This window comes from Symphalangus syndactylus, chromosome 22 (assembly GCF_028878055.3).
Source record: "Symphalangus syndactylus isolate Jambi chromosome 22, NHGRI_mSymSyn1-v2.1_pri, whole genome shotgun sequence".
Lineage (NCBI taxonomy): Eukaryota > Metazoa > Chordata > Mammalia > Primates > Hylobatidae > Symphalangus > Symphalangus syndactylus.
In genome coordinates, this window is record NC_072444.2 from 35,221,599 (window position 1) to 35,239,592 (window position 17,994).

At 55.8% G+C, this 17,994-nt stretch overlaps 1 protein-coding gene across 4 annotated transcripts; it reads right to left on the minus strand.

Moving 5' to 3' along the window:
* Nucleotides 1–2,277: 2,277 nt before the first annotated feature.
* On the minus strand, nucleotides 2,278–17,155 carry LOC129472716 (ATPase family AAA domain-containing protein 3B-like). Of its 4 annotated transcripts, XM_055262655.2 has the most exons (6): nucleotides 16,705–17,139; nucleotides 11,309–11,385; nucleotides 9,969–10,070; nucleotides 9,606–9,665; nucleotides 7,769–7,838; nucleotides 2,278–2,996 (listed from the first exon to the last, which is right to left on the minus strand). In XM_055262655.2, the coding sequence occupies exons 1-6, from the start codon at nucleotides 16,907–16,909 to the stop codon at nucleotides 2,959–2,961; spliced, it is 552 nt and encodes a 183-aa protein (XP_055118630.1). In that variant the 5' UTR covers nucleotides 16,910–17,139; the 3' UTR covers nucleotides 2,278–2,958. The 4 variants fall into 4 exon arrangements, 3 of the variants coding, with proteins under 3 accessions (XP_055118630.1, XP_063488159.1, XP_055118631.1); XR_010118981.1 differs by lacking the exons at nucleotides 2,278–2,996; nucleotides 7,769–7,838; nucleotides 9,606–9,665 and adding an exon at nucleotides 10,502–10,959 and having other exon boundaries at nucleotides 10,000–10,231; nucleotides 16,705–17,154; XM_063632089.1 differs by lacking the exons at nucleotides 2,278–2,996; nucleotides 7,769–7,838; nucleotides 9,606–9,665 and adding an exon at nucleotides 10,770–10,959 and having other exon boundaries at nucleotides 10,000–10,662; nucleotides 16,705–17,155.
* Between the last annotated feature and the right edge of the window lie 839 nt (nucleotides 17,156–17,994).

The window sequence follows — 17,994 nt, forward strand, 5'->3', positions numbered from 1 at the left end:
TTTATTTTTTAATTATTTTGAGACAGGGTCTCGCTCTGTCACCCAGGCTGGAGTGCAGTGGTGCGATCTTGGCTCACTGTCACCTCTGCCTCCTATGCTCAGGCGATCCTCCTAGCTAAGCCAACAAGCTGGGACCACAGGCACATGCCACCAGGCACTGCTAATTTTTATTTTATTTGAGATGGAGTTTCACTCTTGTTGCCCAGGCTGGAGTGCAATGGCAGGGTCTTGGCTCACTGCTACCTCTGCCTCCTGGGTTCCAGTGATTCTCCTGCCTTGGCCTTCCGAGTACCTAGGATCACAGGCACCTGCAACCACGCCCAGCTAATTTTTGTATTTTTAGTATTGACAGGGTTTCACCATGTTAGCCGGGCTGGTCTCGAACTCCTGACCTCAGGTGATGCACCAGCCTCAGCCTCCCAAAGTACTGGGATTACAGGTGTGAGCCACGGCACATGGATTTTTCTTTTGTATTTTTTGTAGAGATGGGGTTTCACCATGTTGGCCACGCTGTTCTCAAACTCATAAGCTCAGGAGATCCACCCATCCAGGCCTCACAAAGTGTCAGGATTCCAGGCCTGAGCCGCTGTGCTAGGCTCCATCAAGGCTTTCGTGTTTGTTTTTGAAACAGTTCTGTTGCTGAGGCCGGAGTGCAGTGGTGCAATCTCAGCTCACTGCGACCTCCGCCTCCCGGGTTCAAGCGAGTCTCCTGCCTTAGCCTCCCGAGCAGCTGGGATTACAGGCACCCACCACCATGCCGGCTAACTTTTTTGTATTTTTAGTAGAGATGGGGTTTCGCCATGTTAGCCAGGTTGGTCTCGAACTCCTGACCTCGTGATTCACCTGCCTCGGTCTCCCAAAGTGCTGGGATTACAGGCGTGAGCCACCGCGCCTGGCCTAATTTGGCTTAATTTTAAATACAAAGTATTGATTGCTGGTTTAAGATTTAGGCAATTCCTTTAAAGAGGAATTGAGGCCAGGCTTGGTGGCTCATCCTGTAGAGGTGGGAGGATCTCTTGAGGCCAGGAATTGGAGACCAGCCTGGGCAATGGAGCAAGACTCCGTCTCTACGACCAATTTTTACCATTAGCGGGCGTGGTGGTGCACGCCTCTGGGGCTAATTAGGGCCTAGTAGGGTATGGCTACTGGACAGGCTGAGGCAGGAGGATCACTTGAGCCTGGGAGGTCGAGGCTGCAGTGAGCTATAATCACACCACTGCACTCCAGCCTGGGCTCACAGTAAGAACCCATCTCTAAAAGGAAAAAGAGAGAAATGGAGAGAACGAGCAGAGGCAGAGAGAGAAATGGAGAGAGCCAGCAGAGATAGACCGCCTCCCTCCAAGCACTGCAGCTCCGAGGGGTCCGCTCTCCGATGGACCCACTCCATGCCTAGGCTCCTCTTCTGTTTCCTACTTCAACCAACACCCCACACCCTTCCTAAGGACACAAAGTTCAGAAAGCATTTTATGTTTCATGGACCAACATGAGGCTCTGCGCCATCGCACTGTGCTGTTTTGCTGCTGCGATTCCCCCGACCACGCCTGTACCCCGCCCTGTCCCCCAAAGCAAAGGTTTCCTGTCTGAGAGAGTCCTCCAGCAGTGAGGACCTGGAGGAGTGACCATGTAGGTTCCAGATGCAGGTGGACAGCCTGGCCTCCAGCCTGACCTTGAGCCAAGACAGGGACACAGCTGCCTCCGGAAGCCCAGGCCAGCAGCAACAGGGGCTGGAGTCCGAGTAGACCCCAGCCAGGCAGTGGGTACCACGCTCTGCTCCCAGAATTCAGGCAAGTGGGGTTCCTGAGCTCTCTGCATCTAAGCAGACCTCTGGGGACAGGGAGCTACATGGCACGCCAGGACTGTGGCCTCCCAGTGTGGCCTGTCACCCCCAGTGACCCAGCCCCAGGGCATCCCAGGACCGAGGCTGCAGTGGCCGGCTGCGTGACTTCCATGGACGATGCCTGGGTAGAAGCGTGCCCTTACACCTGAGCAGTGTGGTCATGAAGTCACTGCTGGCCCCCATGTCACTCTAGAGCTTCGTTCTCGGGGGGCCCGTCCTTCAGGAGGGAGGGGCTGGTGGGGTGCAGGCGGCCGGTCACGGGCAGCATTCAGACCCCAGCCCAGCCGTGGCAGGAGGCTGATGTGAAGCGCACCACTCTGTGGTCAGTAAATTCTCGAGAAAGCTCCAGCCTCTGCCTCTTATGTCACCTTTGACCCCAGGAGGACGCTAGGGCACTCCTGAAACCCTGAGTAATGTCAGTCAACAGACAGACACGGCGGTGAGGCACCTGTGGGACTTTATTAGATAAACAGACACCAGCTCCAGCCACAGGCTTGGACTGGCCAGCTGACAGTGTGGCCTCAGACACCCCCGCCAGGTTCCCTGCCTCCTGGCCACGGCTGGAATCAGTGTTCAGGCCGCCCCACCTCTGTTCAGTCCCGGCAGGGCCCCCCTCACCTGGCTCTGCTGTGGGAGCTGAGAACAAAGACCTCGTGCGCCCCACTCCTTCTGCCCCAGGGACTCAGCCAGCACCCACCCTCCCAGTGGCCTGGAAAGGGGCTGGGGTGCAAAGCCTCACCCTCCCCCTCGGAGCCACAGGGAAAATGCATCTCCAAAGAGTGTCTTGAGGGGCAGGAAGGAGGCCTGCCCCTACCTAGCCAGTGCCTACAACAGGGGGTGTTCTGGGGGGGGCAGAATGGCTGACCCCCACCACAAAACATCCTGGTGCACAGAGGCCCTGGGCACAGCCCATCCCCACCCAGGAGCATATCCTAAATGTATGGGGGCCGGCAAGGCAGGGGTAGGAGGGGTCCGCTGCCAGGCTCCATGAGGTGCGGGTCTCGCCTTGGACTCGGGATAGCGGGCGCTCAACCCCGCTCCCAGGCCCCTCAGTCTTCAGCCAGCGCATCTTCTGTCGGTACTGCTGGACAGCATCTTGCACGTCGGCGTCCATCATGGCTTCAGTGAGGACCCCGTCCTTGGAGGCATACGCCGTGGCCTAGTGGGGAGAGAGGGAGCTGAGGGAGGCCGCCATGGGAAACCCCCACCCCAAATGCACACCAGGTCCCCGAGGTGGGGAGGGGCCAATCCAGGGGCTCCAGGACGGCCTCAGGGTGAAACACAGGCTTCCCGCACCTCGGCAGAGCCCAGCACGTGTGTGGACACGGGGGGCGGCCCCTGCAGTGCCCACAGCCCTGCCTGCGTCCTCAGCACTGCTGCTGCTCAATGCTTTTTTTTCTTTTTTTTTTTTTTTTTTTTTTTGAGACAGTCTCGCTCTGTCGCCCAGGCTGGAGTGCAGTGGTGCAATCTCGGCTCACTGCAAGCTCCGCCTCCCGGGTTCACGCCATTCTCCTGCCTCAGCCTCTCCGAGTAGCTGGGACTGAAGGCGCCCGCCACCACGCCCGGCTAATTTTTTATATTTTTAGTAGAGACGGGGTTTCACCGTGGTCTCGATCTCCTGACCTTGTGATTCGCCCGCCTCGGCCTCCCAAAGTGCTGGGATTACAAGCGTGAGCCACCGCGCCCGGCCTGACTTTCTAATAATACAAAGCCCAAGGCCGAGACCCACTGACTGCAGACCCAGGGCAGCTCCCGAGAGGCAGGGGAATTGCAGACCCTCTGCGTGTCTCAGCCGTGGCCAGGCAGTCCCCCCGGGTCACAGTGCACCTCAAACCCTCAGACCCTGACATTCAGAGACCTCCAGGGCAGAGGCAGCCACTGCCCACCTTGGGACATCAAGGCCACCTCTGCCTCCATTTCCCTGTCCTCCTGGGCACAGGGCTTGGCATCTAGCACGCGGAGGCTGGAGCTGCTGGGGCTGTGGCCCTCGGTGTGGCTTCAGGCAGCCTCAGGTCCAGCCCTTCTGCCACGGATGGGTCGCTCTCCATCCCAGTGCCAGCAAAGGGCATGGAGTCCCCAAGGGGAGGCACCCGTGGGTCAGGGTGAGGGTGTGGGGACCCACACTGGGCGCCGTGCTCAGGAGTGCACCAGGACGCCTGGAGGAAGCACAGGGCAGGGGACCCTTCCCGGACAGCTGAGTGGGTCCCTCACCCCATCCCGGCTGTGCCTCCCAGAGGCAGGATTCATCTCACAGGGTGCAGGGGCAGCAGCACACCATCCTCCCACAACACTGTCACCACGATGGAACCTGCCATGGGGATGACCACGTGGTGCCCACCCCTCGCCAAGAGCCACTGTGTGGGGAGACACTGACCAGAGCCGGACCACCACTACGCATCAGGGGCCCAAGACTGCTCAACATCATTTTTGGTCTTGAGCCCACCCAAGAGAGGGCAAACAGGTGCAGGGACCCTCGGGGTCCACCCGAGTGGCTGCACCTCACCCAGGGCCCAGCGGAGGAAAGGGGCTGAGCAGATGCCCACGGGGTCACCCCTCCAGGAAGCACGGGACCTGGCAGGAGCCCACCAGCAGTGACAGCTAAATGTCACGTGGCCTCCTGGGTGGGATTCTGGGGCAAGACCCAGTCCTGGGTGGGGCCAACAGTGACACACGATGTTCACCATGTGGCAAGGCCCAGGTAGCTCTCTGTGCTACCCTTGCAACTTTTCTGGGAACCTAAAATCTTCAAACTATAAAGGTCAAAGACAAGACCTGGACCTGATGTCTTCACATGTGAATTCACAAAACATTAAGAAGAATCAGCACCACTCCTCAAACTCTTGGACAAATTGAAGAACATTTCTTCACTCATCCTAGGAGGCCAGCATTACCCTCATATCAAACCCAGACAAAGACACCACAAGAAAAATGACAGAACAACATTCGTGATGAGAATCACTGGGAAAGTCCTCAACAAAATGCTAGCAAAATGAATTCAGCAGCATAGTTAAAGGACTCTACACCCTAACCAAGCAGGATTTATTCCTGGAATACAAGGATAGTTCAACATATGAAAATCAATCAATATTAGCAGAGTAGAGGAAGGAAACCACATGACCCTCTCATCTGATGCAGGAAAAGCATTTGACAAAATTCAACACACTTTTATAATTAAAAAAAAAAAAAATTCAACTGGTTGGTTGTGGTGGCTCACATCTGTAATCCCAGCACTTTGGGAGGCCAAGATCACCTGACATCAGGAGTTCAAGACCAGCCTGGCCAACATGGTGAAACCCTGTCTCTACTGCACTGCAGCCTGGGCAGCAAAAGCAAGACTGCGTCTCAAAAAAAAAAAAAAAAAAAAAAAAAAAAAGAAAAGAAAAGAAAAGAAAAAAAAAATTAACAAACCAGGAATTGAAGGACATGCCCTAAACACAATGAAGGCCAGTGATCACAAACCCACAGCTAACATACTCAGTGGTGAAAAAGTGAAAGCTTCCTCTGAGCAGCCAAGCAAGAATTCTTTAACACTTCTATTCTATATATCACTAGAAGCTCTGGCCAGAGACATGAGACAAGAAAAAGAAAAGTCATCCAAACTGAAAAAGGAGAGGTAAAATCACCTGTTCTCAGGTGACATAATCTTATATGTAGAAAATGCTACATGTAAGAGCTACCGTGCCAAGCCAAATTATTATTATCATTTATATTTTGAGACAGTTTCGCTCTGTCGCCTAGACTGGAGTGCTGTGACGTGATCTTCAGTCACTGCAACCTCTGCCTCCTGAGTTCCAGCAATTCGCCTGACTCAGCCTCCCGAGCAGCTGGGATTACAGGTGCCTGCTACCACACCCGGTTAATTTTTTTTTTTTTTTTTTTAGATGGAGTATCACTGTGACACCCAGGATGGAGTGCAGTGGCACCATCTCGGCTCACTGCAATCTCCACCTCCCAGGTTCAAGCGATTCTCCTGCCTCAGCCTCCCGACTAGCTGGGACTACAGGCACCCACCACCATGCCTGGCTAATTTTTCTATTTTTTAGTAGAGATGGGGTTTCACCATGTTGGCCAGGCTGGCCTCAAACTCCTGACCTTGTGATCTGCCCACCTCGGCCTCCCAAAGTGCTGGGATTACAGGACTGAGCCAGTGTGCCTGGTCTTTTTTTTTTTTTTTTTTTGAGATGGAGTCTCACTCTGTCACCCAGGTTGGAAGGCAGTGGTGCAATCTCGGCTCACTGCAACCTCCACCCTCTGAGTTCAAGCAATTCTCTGGCCTCAGCCTCCTGAGTAGCTCGGATTACAGGTGCCTGCCACTGTGCTCGGATAATTTTTGTATTTTTAATAGAGATGAGGTCTCAACATGTTGGCCAGGCTGGTCTCGAACTCCTGACCCCGTGATCCACCCACCTCGGCCTCCCAAAGTGCTGGGATTACAGGCGTGAGCCACTGTGCCCAACCCAAATTATTATTCTTATTATTTTTGAGACAGAGTCTCACTCTGTCCCTCAGGCTGGAGTGCAGTGGCAAGATCTCAGCTCACCGCATCCTCTGCCTCGTGGGTTCAAGCAATTCTCCTGCCTCAGCCTCTCGAGTCGCTGAGAATACAGGCATGCACCATCACCATGCCCGACCAATTTTTGTATTTTTAGTAGAGGTGGAGTTCGACATGTTGGCCAGGCTGGTCTCGAATTCCTGGCCTCAAGTGATTCTCTCTCTTGGGCCTCCCAGCATGCTGGGATTACAGGCATAAGCCACCGCACCCAGCCCAAATTATTCTTTTTTTTTTTTTTTTTTGAGACGGAGTTTCACTCTGTCGCCCAGGCTGGAGTGCAGTGACGCAATCTCGGCTCACTGCAAGCTCCGCCTCCTGGGTTCATGCCATTCTCCTGCCTCAGCCTCTCCGAGTAGCTGGGAGTGCAGGTGGCCGCCACCACGCCCAGCTAATTTTTTTGTATTTTTAGTAGAGACGGGATTTCACCGTGGTCTCGATCTCCTGACCTCGTGATCCGCCCGCCTCAGCCTCCCAAAGTGCTGGGATTACAAGCATGAGCCACCGCGCCCGGCCTTATTCTTATTTTTTAAGACAGGGTCTTGCTCTGTAACCCAGGCTGGAGTGCAGTGGCACAATCACAGCTCACTGCAGCCTCCTCCTCCTTGACTCAAGTGATCCTCCCACCTCAGCCTCCCAGGCTGCTGGCATTACAGGCATGCGCCACCAGGTCCAGCGTGCATGTGAGGCGTGCGTGTGCCTGGCTACTGAACATTAAACACACACACCTCGCCACAAGCCCACCCACGGTGAAAAGTGGTGACAGACGTTTACCTGGAGCCCTTGCTAACAAATGCCACATGGCACCAAATACCTGTGATCCCCACTGAGACCAGGACAGTAAAGACCCATATTCTAGGCAGAACACAGCGGCTCACGCCTGTAATCCCAGCACTGTGGGAGGCCAAGGCAGGCGGATCATGAGGTCAGGAATTCGAGACCAGCCTGGCCAACACGGTGAAACCCTGTCTCTACTAAAAATACAAAAACAATTAGCTGGGTGTGGTGGCGGGAGCATGTAATCCCAGCTACTCGGGAGACTGAAGCAGAATTGCTTAAACCCGGGAGGCAGAGGTCACAGTGAGCTGAGATCGCGCTATTGCACTCCTGCCTGGGCGACATGTTCTTCCCATTAAAAAAAAAAAGCAGCTCCTGCCCTCCCAGCACAGACCCTGGTGTCCACTCGCAGATAGAGGTGTCCTCCGAGAGGGAGCCCCACCCCACGGAGCCCCAGCACGCCTCGCCCACTGCACTGGTAGTTATGAGGGGCTGGGCCGCAGAAGTCAGGCTCAGAGTGCACACCGGGTGAGCGTCTGTCAGGTGCTGAGGTCCACATGCAGCCCCTGCCACCTCCGCCCCAGCCAGGAGAGCAGACAGCCTACCTCGCCGCATGGCCTCCTGCTTCTGCACGGACTCCTCCTGCTTCCGTAAATTCTCCTCATTGAGAAGTTGCTGAGAAGAAGCCACAGAAAAAGAGAAAAGCCTTTAAAACCAGAAAAATGCTCAACACCAATCCAGAGGTTGTGTGCGCCCCAGGACCGGAGGGCTCCAAGCATCCTGGGCACCTGGGGGCCTGCAGACGCCGCACCCTGACACAGACACGGGTGACATTGGCCGGGACGGCAGTAACTGAGGGGCTGGGCTCAGGGGCCCAAACTCTCCAGTGGCAGAAACAGCCCCTACTGTGGCTTCCCTGACAAGGGCCACTGCAGGCCGACCTCCCGACACCACTGCCCTGATTCAGGCTGTGCTTAAGAAAGCCTCTGTCTTCTGCCAATTAAATGTTAAAGCTACAATGCCCACAACAGCCAACATGTGAACCCTGCCTGTGAGCTCAGATGTGAAGGTGATGAGCCCCTAAGGAGTAGGGAACAGATGTCACCTAAGCTTTTCTCATAGGCCCAGAGACCAGCCCTCCGCCACTGACCAGCCCTCCCAAGCACAACCTCCCACGCTGCCAGCTGGGTGCCCGGGTGGGAGACAAGAAGGCTCGGTGTGCCTGGAGAGCCTCTGCTGTGGAGACCATGCAGGGGGTGTGCAGGGGTGTGCGGGGGTGTGCGGGGGTGTGCAGGGGTGTGCGGGGGTGTGCGGGGGTGTGCAGGGGTGTGCGGGGGTGTGCAGGGAGTATGTGTGTGTGCCCTTATGTGCAGGAATGTGTGTGTGCGGGGTGGGGGTGTGCCCTCGTGTGCAGGTGCGTGCCCGTATGTATGAGGCACACTGTGAGCGGGGGTGTGTACACGTGCCCGAGTGTGTGTGTGGGGGTGTGTGCGCGTGGGCCCATGTGTGGGAGTGTGTGTGCCCATCTGTGCAAGGAAGGGGGTGTGTGCCCAAGGTGTGTATGTGTGCCTATGTGTGAAAGAGTGTGTGTGTGTGTCCATGCCTGTGTGTGGGGGGGTGTGTGCCCGTGTGTGCAGGGGGTTGTTTGTGCACGTCCGTGTATGTGAGGACTGTGTGTGCCTGTCTGGGTGTGTGTGCGTGCATGGCTGTGTGCACAGGTGTGTGCATGCCCATGTGGGGGTGTGTGTGTGTGGGCCCGTGTGTGCAGGGGTGGTGTGTGTGCCTGTGTGAAGGGGTTAGTGTGTGGGCTGTGTGAGCGGGCCGTGTGCGGGGCGGGGGGGGGGGGGGTGAGCCCATGTCAGGGTGTGTATGCAGGCCCATGTGTGCAGGGGGATGTGCGTGCCTATGTGTGATCGGGTGTGTGGGTGGGTGGGTGGGTGCGTGCCCCTATGCGGGGGTGTGTGCATGCGGGCCCACGTGTGTGTGGGGTTGTGTGCATACCTGTGTGTGCAGGATGTGTGTGCATGCCCCTGTGTGGGGGTGTATGTGCAGGCCTGTGTGTGGAGGGGTATGTGTGTCCATGTTGTGGGGGGGGGGGGGTGTGCCTGTGTGAAGGTATGCGTGTGCGTGCCCGTGTTGTATGGGGGTGTGTATGGGCCCGTGTGTGCAAGGGTGTGTGTGCCTGTCCGTGTGTGCAGGGAGTGTGTGTGTGCCCCCATGTGGGCAGGTGCCTGTCTCTCCGTGTACATGTGTGCACACGTCTCTGCATGTGTGCCTGTATACGTGCTGGTGCGCGTCTGTCCGAGTAGTTTCCCCTGCTCTAGCACCCATCATCAGCAACCCCAGCGTTCTTGCCCTGTGGCCTCTGACCCACTGACCGGTCCCACAAAGCCACCTACGTTCTCAGGGACGCAGGCGCCTCGCAGGGGAGACTGAGCTCACCTGCTGCTTCAGTTGGTCCTCGTAGCGCTGCTGGGCCAGCTTGTCTTGATACTGGGCCCTCTGGGGGAGAAGAGGGCAGCAAGGACACATCTCAGCCGGGAGATGCACTCAGGGCCGACCAGGCCGAGCGCCGGGGACACCGACGCGCCATCAGCCTCACACAAACGTGGGGAGGCGCGGGGACCTCCCGTCCGGCTCAGCAGTGAGGGACCTCACAGGTCTTAGGCGTTTGTGCAAGGCTGTTCCGAGGGCAGCTCTAAAGGCTGACTCCAGAGCGCCCCGGGGCTGCACCCAGCTCCCAGTCCTGCCCCGCGCCTTTCCCCCGAGCCGGGCGGCCTCCCTCGCGGCCTCTTGGGCTCTTACGGCCTGGTGCTGCCGGGTCTCCTCGCTCAGGGTCTTCCTCCTCTCCTCTGCCTGCACCCGGATCTGCTCGCTCTTGAGCTGCTCCACGGCGGCCTCGTACTCCTGCAGAGCACAGCACTCACCAGCTGGCAGTTGCTCAGGGCTGGCGCTGCCTGACAGCCCCTCATGTCTGCACAGCTCCGCCACGGCAGAGACTCCGTGCCCAGACTAGTGTGTGCAGCAGGCTCAGGGCTTCCAGCCGCATCTGCACGCAGGCTCAGGTCCTGGAGGAATCCAGACCCACAGGTAGAGAAGCACCAGTAGAAGCCTGAGAAGGCCCCCAGGGAAGGAGGCCGGACACCAACCCCACCCCCAAGGCTGTTTCTGGGCAGCTCCAGGCAGGTGCTCAGTTTTGGACCGTGATGAGAACAGAGCTCGTGCCTATTCTAGGAATCCTGCTGAGTGGGCCGGGCGCAATGGCTCTCACCTATAATCTCAGCACTTTGTGAGGCCAAAGTGGGTGGATCACCTGAGGTCAGGAGTTCAAGACCAACCTGGACAACATGCTGAAACCCCATCTCTACTAAAAATACAAAAATTAGCCAGATGTGGTGGCAGGCTCCTGTAGTCCCAGCTGCTCGGAAGGCTGAGGCAGGAGGTTGAACCCGGGAGGTGGAGGTTGCGGTGAGCCGAGATCACACCATCGCATGCCAGACTGGGGGACAGAATGACACTCTGTCTCAAAATAAAATAAAATAGGCCAGCCATGGTGGCTCATGCGTGTAATCCCAGCAGTTTGAGAGGCCGAGGCAGGTGGATCACCTGAGGTCGGGAGTTAGAGACCAGCCTGATCAACATGGAGAAACCCCGTCTCTACTAAAAATACAAAATTAGCCGGGAGTGGTGGCGCATGCTTGTAATCCCAGCTACTCCAGAGACCGAGGGAGATGAATTGCTTGAACCCGCGAGGCAGAGGTTGCAGTGAGCCGAAATTGCGCCATTGCACTCCAGCCTAGGCAAGAGTGAGACTCTGTTTCAAAATAAATATAAAATAAAATAAAATAAAATAAAAAATCCTGCCAAGTGAAAAGAAATGAGGTGACAATGTCAAGAAGACCCCCGCCCTCAGGACGACCAGACACCCTCACCAACACCAGCCCTCCCTCTCGGGTGGCAATGCAGCAGCCTCTCTTACCTCCCCTTGTTTCCTTCTGTGAAATGACACACCCAAGCTCGGCCCTGGGCCCCACTGCTGCCCATGTACATGCCCCCCGGCCCTACCCACCAGCAGTAGCCCCATCAATCTCCACGCCCGAACCCCATGTGCGCCCCGGCTCCCCGCCCACACCAGCCCCACTCACTTTGAGCTTGGACTGTTGCTCCAACTGCAGCGTCTGCTCCTGCATCTGCGCCAGATTCAGGGCGTCCTTGGCGTAACCTGCGGGCGCATGTGGCACTGAGAGCAGGTGTAGGATATGCGGATACCAAAGGCTGGCCAATGTGGCGAAACCCAAGCTCTACTAAAAATACAAAAACTAGTGGGAAGCGGTGGCTCACACCTGTAATCCCAGCTACTCTGAGACTGAGGTGGGAGGATGGCTTGAACCCCGGAAGCAGAGGCTACAGTCACCCAGATCACACTGCTGCACTCCAGCTACAGAGCGAGACTTAAGAAAAATAAAATCTCCAACCTGGCCGACATGGCGAAATCCTGTCTCCACTAAAAACACAAAAAACAGGTGGGTGGGGCAGTGCATGCCTGTGATCTCAGCTACTCGGGAGGCCAAGGCGGGAGAATTGCTGGAACCTGGGAGGCAAAGCTTGCAGTGTGCTGAGATTGCACCAGTGCACTACAGCCTGGGCGACAGAGTGCAACTCCGTCTCAAAAAAAAAAAATTATTCTAGCTGGGTGCAGTGGCTCACACTTGTCATCCCAGCACTTTTGGAGGCTGAGGCGGGTGGATCATGAGGTCAGGAGATCGAGACCCTCCTGGCTAACATGGTGAAACCCCGTCTCCACTAAAAATACAAAAAATTAGCCGGGCGTGGTGGTGGGTGCCTGTAGTCCTAGCTACTCGGGAAGCTGAGGCAGAGAATGGCGTGAACCCGGGAGGCGGAGCTTGCAGTGAGTTGAGATAGCACCACTGCACTCCAGCCTGGGAGACAGCTAGACAAGGTCTCAAAAAAAAAAAAAAAAAAAAAGCTGGGTATTATCCAAGGTTTCTCCTCAGGTGATAGTCTGAAATATGGCCTCGTGGGATGAGAAAGACCTGACTGTCCCCCAGCCCGACACCCGTAAAGGGTCTGTGCTGAGGTGGATTAGTAAAGAGGAAAGCCTCTTGCAGTTGAGATGGAGGAAGGCCACTGTCTCCTGCTTGCCCCTAGGAACGGAATGGTCTCGGTATAAAACCCGATTGTACATTTGTTGAATTCTGAGATAGGTGAAAAACCGCGTTACGGTGGGAGGCGAGACATGTTGGCAGCAATGCTGCCTTGTTATTCTTTACTCCACTGAGATGTTTGGGTGGAGAGAAACATAAATCTGGCTTACATGCACATCCAGGCATAGTACCTTCCCTTGAACCTAATTATGACATAGATTCTTTTGCTCACATGTTTTTTGCTGACCTCCTTATTATCACCCTGCTCTCCTTTTACATTCCTTCTTGCTAAAATAATGAAAATAATGATCAACAAAAACTGAGGGAACTCAGAGGCCGGTGCCGGCGCAGGTCCTTGGTATGCTGAGCGCCAGTCCCCTGGGCCTACTGTTGTTTCTCTATACTTTGTCTCTGTCTTATTTCTTTTCTCAGTCTCTTGTCCCACCCAACTAGAAATACCCACAGGTGTGGAGGGGCAGGCCAGGGAGCACCCGGGGAAAGGGGGCGGCAAACTGGAGAAACCTCTCACCAGCCAGCAGTGACGCCAGGAAGGAGGGAAGGGATAAAAATTAAAGAGCCCACACCTGGAACAGAATCCACAGGAAATAAAGACTGATGGAGGGCTCCCCACGGTGCACCTGGAGACCCTGCCGCAGGCCCGGCTCGACCACAGAGAGGGCAGGCCAAGGCACTGGCAACGCCAGCAGAGCGGACTGCGGGTCAGGAGCTCTGGGGCCGCCAGGACTGGAGCAACTCAGAGGCACAGGTCTGCACCATGGGTGCAGGGAGGAGGCCCCGGCGGCCTGAGGCTGCTCAACCAGGCCTATATATACCACTGCAGGGGGCCACAGGCTGATAACTAAGATTCAGCTTCTGGAAGTGGGAGAAGTTTCAATCTCTAAGTGAACTTAGCGGGTGAAAACCCCCAGGAACTAGGACAGAAAGGAACCCTCCAAATAAGCCTGCAGCAAGAAAGTCAGTCACCAAAGTCTGCTGTCCTCCGAGGTGCCCTTAAGTCCAGCCCTTGATTCCCATCCTAACCTGATCATTAAAATTACTGAGCAAGGCCATGAGCAGCGGCTCATGCCTGTAATCCCAGCGCTTTGGGAGGCCGAGGTGGGCGAATCACCTGAGGCCAGGAGTTCAAGACCGGCCTGACCAACATGGTGAAACCCCGTCTCTAGTAAAAAACACAAAAATTAGCCAGGTGTGCTGGCGGGCAGCTGTGATCCCAGCTACTCGGAAGCCTGAGGCAGGAGAATCACTTGAACCCCAAAGACAAAGGTTGCAGTGAGCCGAGATGATGCCACTGCATTCCACCCGGGCGGCAGAGCCAGACTCCCTCTCAAAAACAAACACAGAAAAATTACCAAGCAAGCCTGCAGTCCCCTCTACTCAGGAGGCTGAGACAGTTAGATGGCTTTTACCCAGGAGGTCAAGACCAGACTGGGCAACAAAGCAAGACCCCATCTCTTAAAAACAGACCACGCAGTGTCAGTGGTGCCCAGCTAAGACTATCCATGTTAGCCTGGGCCTGGGCCCAAACCTGAATGTCCCTCTGGGGTTATGAGACCCAGCCGGGGTCAGAGACCTCTGCTCAGGATATTCCACAGCACCCCGGGGAAGGGCACAGGATGGAACCACAAGTACCACCAGGCCATCCCTGCTTAAACAGGGAAACTCTGCTTAATCTGCTTCACACAAAGGTGCTTCATGCCAGGGATTCCCTAAATGATCTTTTTATTTTATTTTATTTTTTTTTTTTTTGAGACGGAGTCTTGCTCTGTCGTCCAGGCTGCAGTGCAGTGGCGCGATCTTGACTCACTGCAAGCTCCACCTCCCGGGTTCACGACATTCTCCTGCCTCAACCTCCCGAGTAGCTGGGACTACAGGCGCCCGCCACCACGCCCGGCTAATTTTTTTATTTTTAGTAGAGACGGGGTTTCACTGTGTTCGCCAGGATGGTCTTGATCTCCTGACCTCATGATCCGCCCGCCTCAGCCTCCCAGAGTGCTGGGATTACAGGCGTGAGCCACCGCGCCCGGCTAAATGATCTTTTTAAAAAGGAACCCCTGCTGGCCGGGCACAGTGGTTCATGACAGTAATCTCATCACTTTGAGAGGTCGAGGTGGGTGGATCACGAGGTCAGGAGGTCAAGACCACCCTGGCCAACATGGTAAAACCTCATCTCTACTAAAAATACAAAAAATTAGCAAGGCATGGTGGCGAGCACTTGTAGTCCCAACCACTGAGGAGGCTGAGGCAGGAGAATTCTTTGAACCAGGGCGTTGCAGTCTGCAGTGAGACAAGATGGCGCCATTGCACTCCAGCGTGGTGACAGAGCAAGACATCGTCTTAAGAAAAAAAAAAGGTGGCCGGGTGCAGTGGCTCATGCCTGTAATCCCAGCACTTTCGGAGGCTGAGGTGGGCGGATCACGAGGTCAGGAGGTCGAGACCAGCCTGACCAACATGGTGAAACCCCGTCTCTACTAAATACAAAAATTAGCCGGGCATGGTGGCGCACGCCTGTAATCCCAGCTACTCGGAAGGCTGAGGCAGGGGAATTGCCTGAACCTGGGAGGCAGAGGTTGCAGTGAGCCAAGATGGCGCCATTGCACTCCAGCCTGGGCAACAGAGCGAGACTCCATCTCAAAAAAAAAAAAAAGGTGGTGCAGTGGCTCACACCTGTAATCCTAGCACTTCGGGAGGCCCAGGCGGGTAGAGCACAACGTCAGGAGATCGAGACCATCCTGGCTAATACAGTGAAATCCCGTCTCTACTAAAAATACAAAAAATTAATCACGAGGTCAGGAGATCGAGACCATCCTGGCTAACACGGTGAAACCCCCTCTCTACAAAATTAGCCGGGCATGGTGGCAGGTGCCTGTATTCCCAGCTATTCGGGAGGCTGAGCCAGGAGAATGGTGTGAACACGGGAGGCAGAGCTTGCAGTGAGCCAAGATCATGTCACTGCACTCCAGCCTGGGCAACAGAGCAAGACTCGTGTCAAAAAAAAAAAAAAAAAAGGGGAATTCCTTCTGTCTGGGCGCGGTGGCTCACGCCTGTAATCCCAGCACTTCAGGAGGACGAGGCGGGCGGATCACGAGGTCAGGAGATGGAGACCATTCTGGCCAACGTGGTGAAACCCCGTCTCTACTAAAAATACAAAAATCAGCTGGGAGTGGTGGCACGTGCCTATAATCCTAGCAACTCGGGAGGCTGAGGCAGGAGAATCGCTTGAACCAAGGCATCAGAGGCTGCAGTGAGACAAGATGGGGCCACTGCACTCTAGCCTGGCGACAGAGCGACACTCCATCTTAAAAAAAAAAAAAAAAAAAGGAACCCCTGCTATCTGGGCGCAGTGTCTGATGCCTGTAATCCCAGCACTTTGGGAGGCCGAGGCGGGCAGATCACGAGGTCAGGAGTTGGAGAGCAGCCTGGCCAACATGGTGAAACCCGTCTCTACTAAAGATACAAAAAAAATTAGCCGGGCGTGGTGCTGCGCCGCTGTAATCCCAGCTACTCAAGAGGCTTCGGCAGGAGAATCGGAGGCAGAGGTTGCAGGGAACCGAAATCTCGCCATGGCACTCCAGCCTGGGCGACAGGGCGATACTCCATCTCAATAAATAAATAAATACATAGAAAGAACCCCGGCTTAAACAAGAGTTGAGAACCACTGTATTCTTTCAATGAATTCAACACCTCCTACGTTCCAGACTCCTAGACATTTGAACAGCATCTTCCTACAAATCGTTAAAGCCACAGGGGAAAGAAAGGCTGGAGGAAGAGACCCGAGTTTAGGGAAGGTGCAGTCAGTGCCCACACCCTGAGGGCCTTGGGTCAGGGATTTACTCAAGTTGAGCATCACGGCCTGGCCTGCGGCTTCACAGACCTCGCCGTGCAAATGCTAACGTCTTCCAACAAGAAGTGCAAATCTGCTAGTCTCTCGTTAGAACCAAATGATTCTCAAATACGCTTCCCTTGTTATGTGGAAATTGCTAGCAACCACCCAACAAACCCATCTACCGATCTGGCCACGCCTTGGCCTGTGCCACGTGGAGGCAACAAGCGCAGAAGGATCCCACACACTCGGCGGTAACTGAAGACCACGGCCAGCCCCAGGCCCTGACCCCTGTAACCTATGAGCGCCACCTCCGCACCGCTTTCCGCACCCGACCCGCTCCTGACAGCTGGAGAGGTGCAAAAGGGTGACGGAAAGAGTCCGATCCTCCCGGGACGCGAGACGGCTCCGGCCGGGGGTGCTCCGGGGGCGCAGTCTCGCCCGGGAAGTGGCTGCCGACAGCAGCGAGGAGCAGCAAGGGCCAGGGTTCCCGCTTCCCCGGCCCGTCCCGCCCGCCCCGCTCCGCGGCACTCACGCGAGTGCTCCAGCTCGCGCGCCGCCTTGGCGGCGCGCTCCAGACCGGTGGGGTCGAAGTTGCTCCATCTGTCCTTGGGCGCCGAATGGTCTCCCAAGCCGCGGTCCCCGCCGCCCTCGGCCCCCGGCTGCGCGGGCGGCAAAGGCGGCGGCGGCCCCGCGCCTTCACCCTTGGGGCCCTTGTTAATGCCGAAAAGCCACGACATGCTCGCACTGCCGCCGAGACCCCAACCCGAGTCTGACTTGCGCGCAGCTGGGAACAGTCTCCACTCGCCGCAAGCCGGTGGCCAGGACCACTGTGCAGGCGCGACACACACCCCTTCTTCCCGGCTACGGAAATGCGTAAGGGTCACAAGCGCGCAGCCCTTGGATTGGCCGCGAGGGCAGTGACGCCATAGCGACTGCGCCGCAATTGAGGAGCGTGCTCCGGGGCGGCGGGAACCGGGGTGAGCGCGGAGGGGGCAGGGGGCGGGGTGGAGCGTCTGGGTACCGGAACCACACCGGGACAAAACTCCAGCGGGGAGTACTCGAACCCGGGGCAACGTCAGTTCCGCCCCGCAACCGCGTCGGCACCACCCCGGAGCCCACGGTTCACGCGCTCGCAGCAGCCCCGGCTCTCTCCTTGATCGGAATGGTTGACTTCACGAAATTATATGGAGTGACTCGTCCCACTGGATTGGAAACTATTTTAAGCCTGAATAATGTTATATACAATGAGTTCTAAATTTCCCTTCAAAGAACCAGTATGTCAGTGTGTTCACTCTTTGTCCTGCATTTTAAAGTCTAACTTCTTCGCAGTTGCAGTAAACAACTTTTTCCACCAGTTCTAATCAGTAGTTCATGTCACGTGCGTCCGTTTAAAGAGACCACCAAACAGGTTTTGTGTGAGCAATAAGGCTGTTTGTTTCACCTGGGTGCAGGCGGGCTGAGTCCGAAGAGTCAACGAAGGGAGATAGGGGTGGGCCTGGTTTCTAGGATTTGGGCGGGTAACGCAAAATTACAGTCAAAGGGTGTTTTTCTCTTGCAGGCAGGGGCGGGGGTCACAAGGTGCTCAGTGGGGAGCTTCTGAGCCAGGAAGTTAAGGTGGGGCAAGAACAAATCACAATGGTGGAATGTCATCAGTTAAGGCAGGAACCAGCCATTTTCACTTATTTTGTGATTCTTCACTTGCTTCAGGCCATCTGGACGTATACGTGCAGGCTTGGGCTCAGAGGACTGACAGTTCACATCTGTTCCCCTGGTCACCTGCTTTGACCTGAGTAACCTTTAGTTACCTGTCCCATAACTGTTT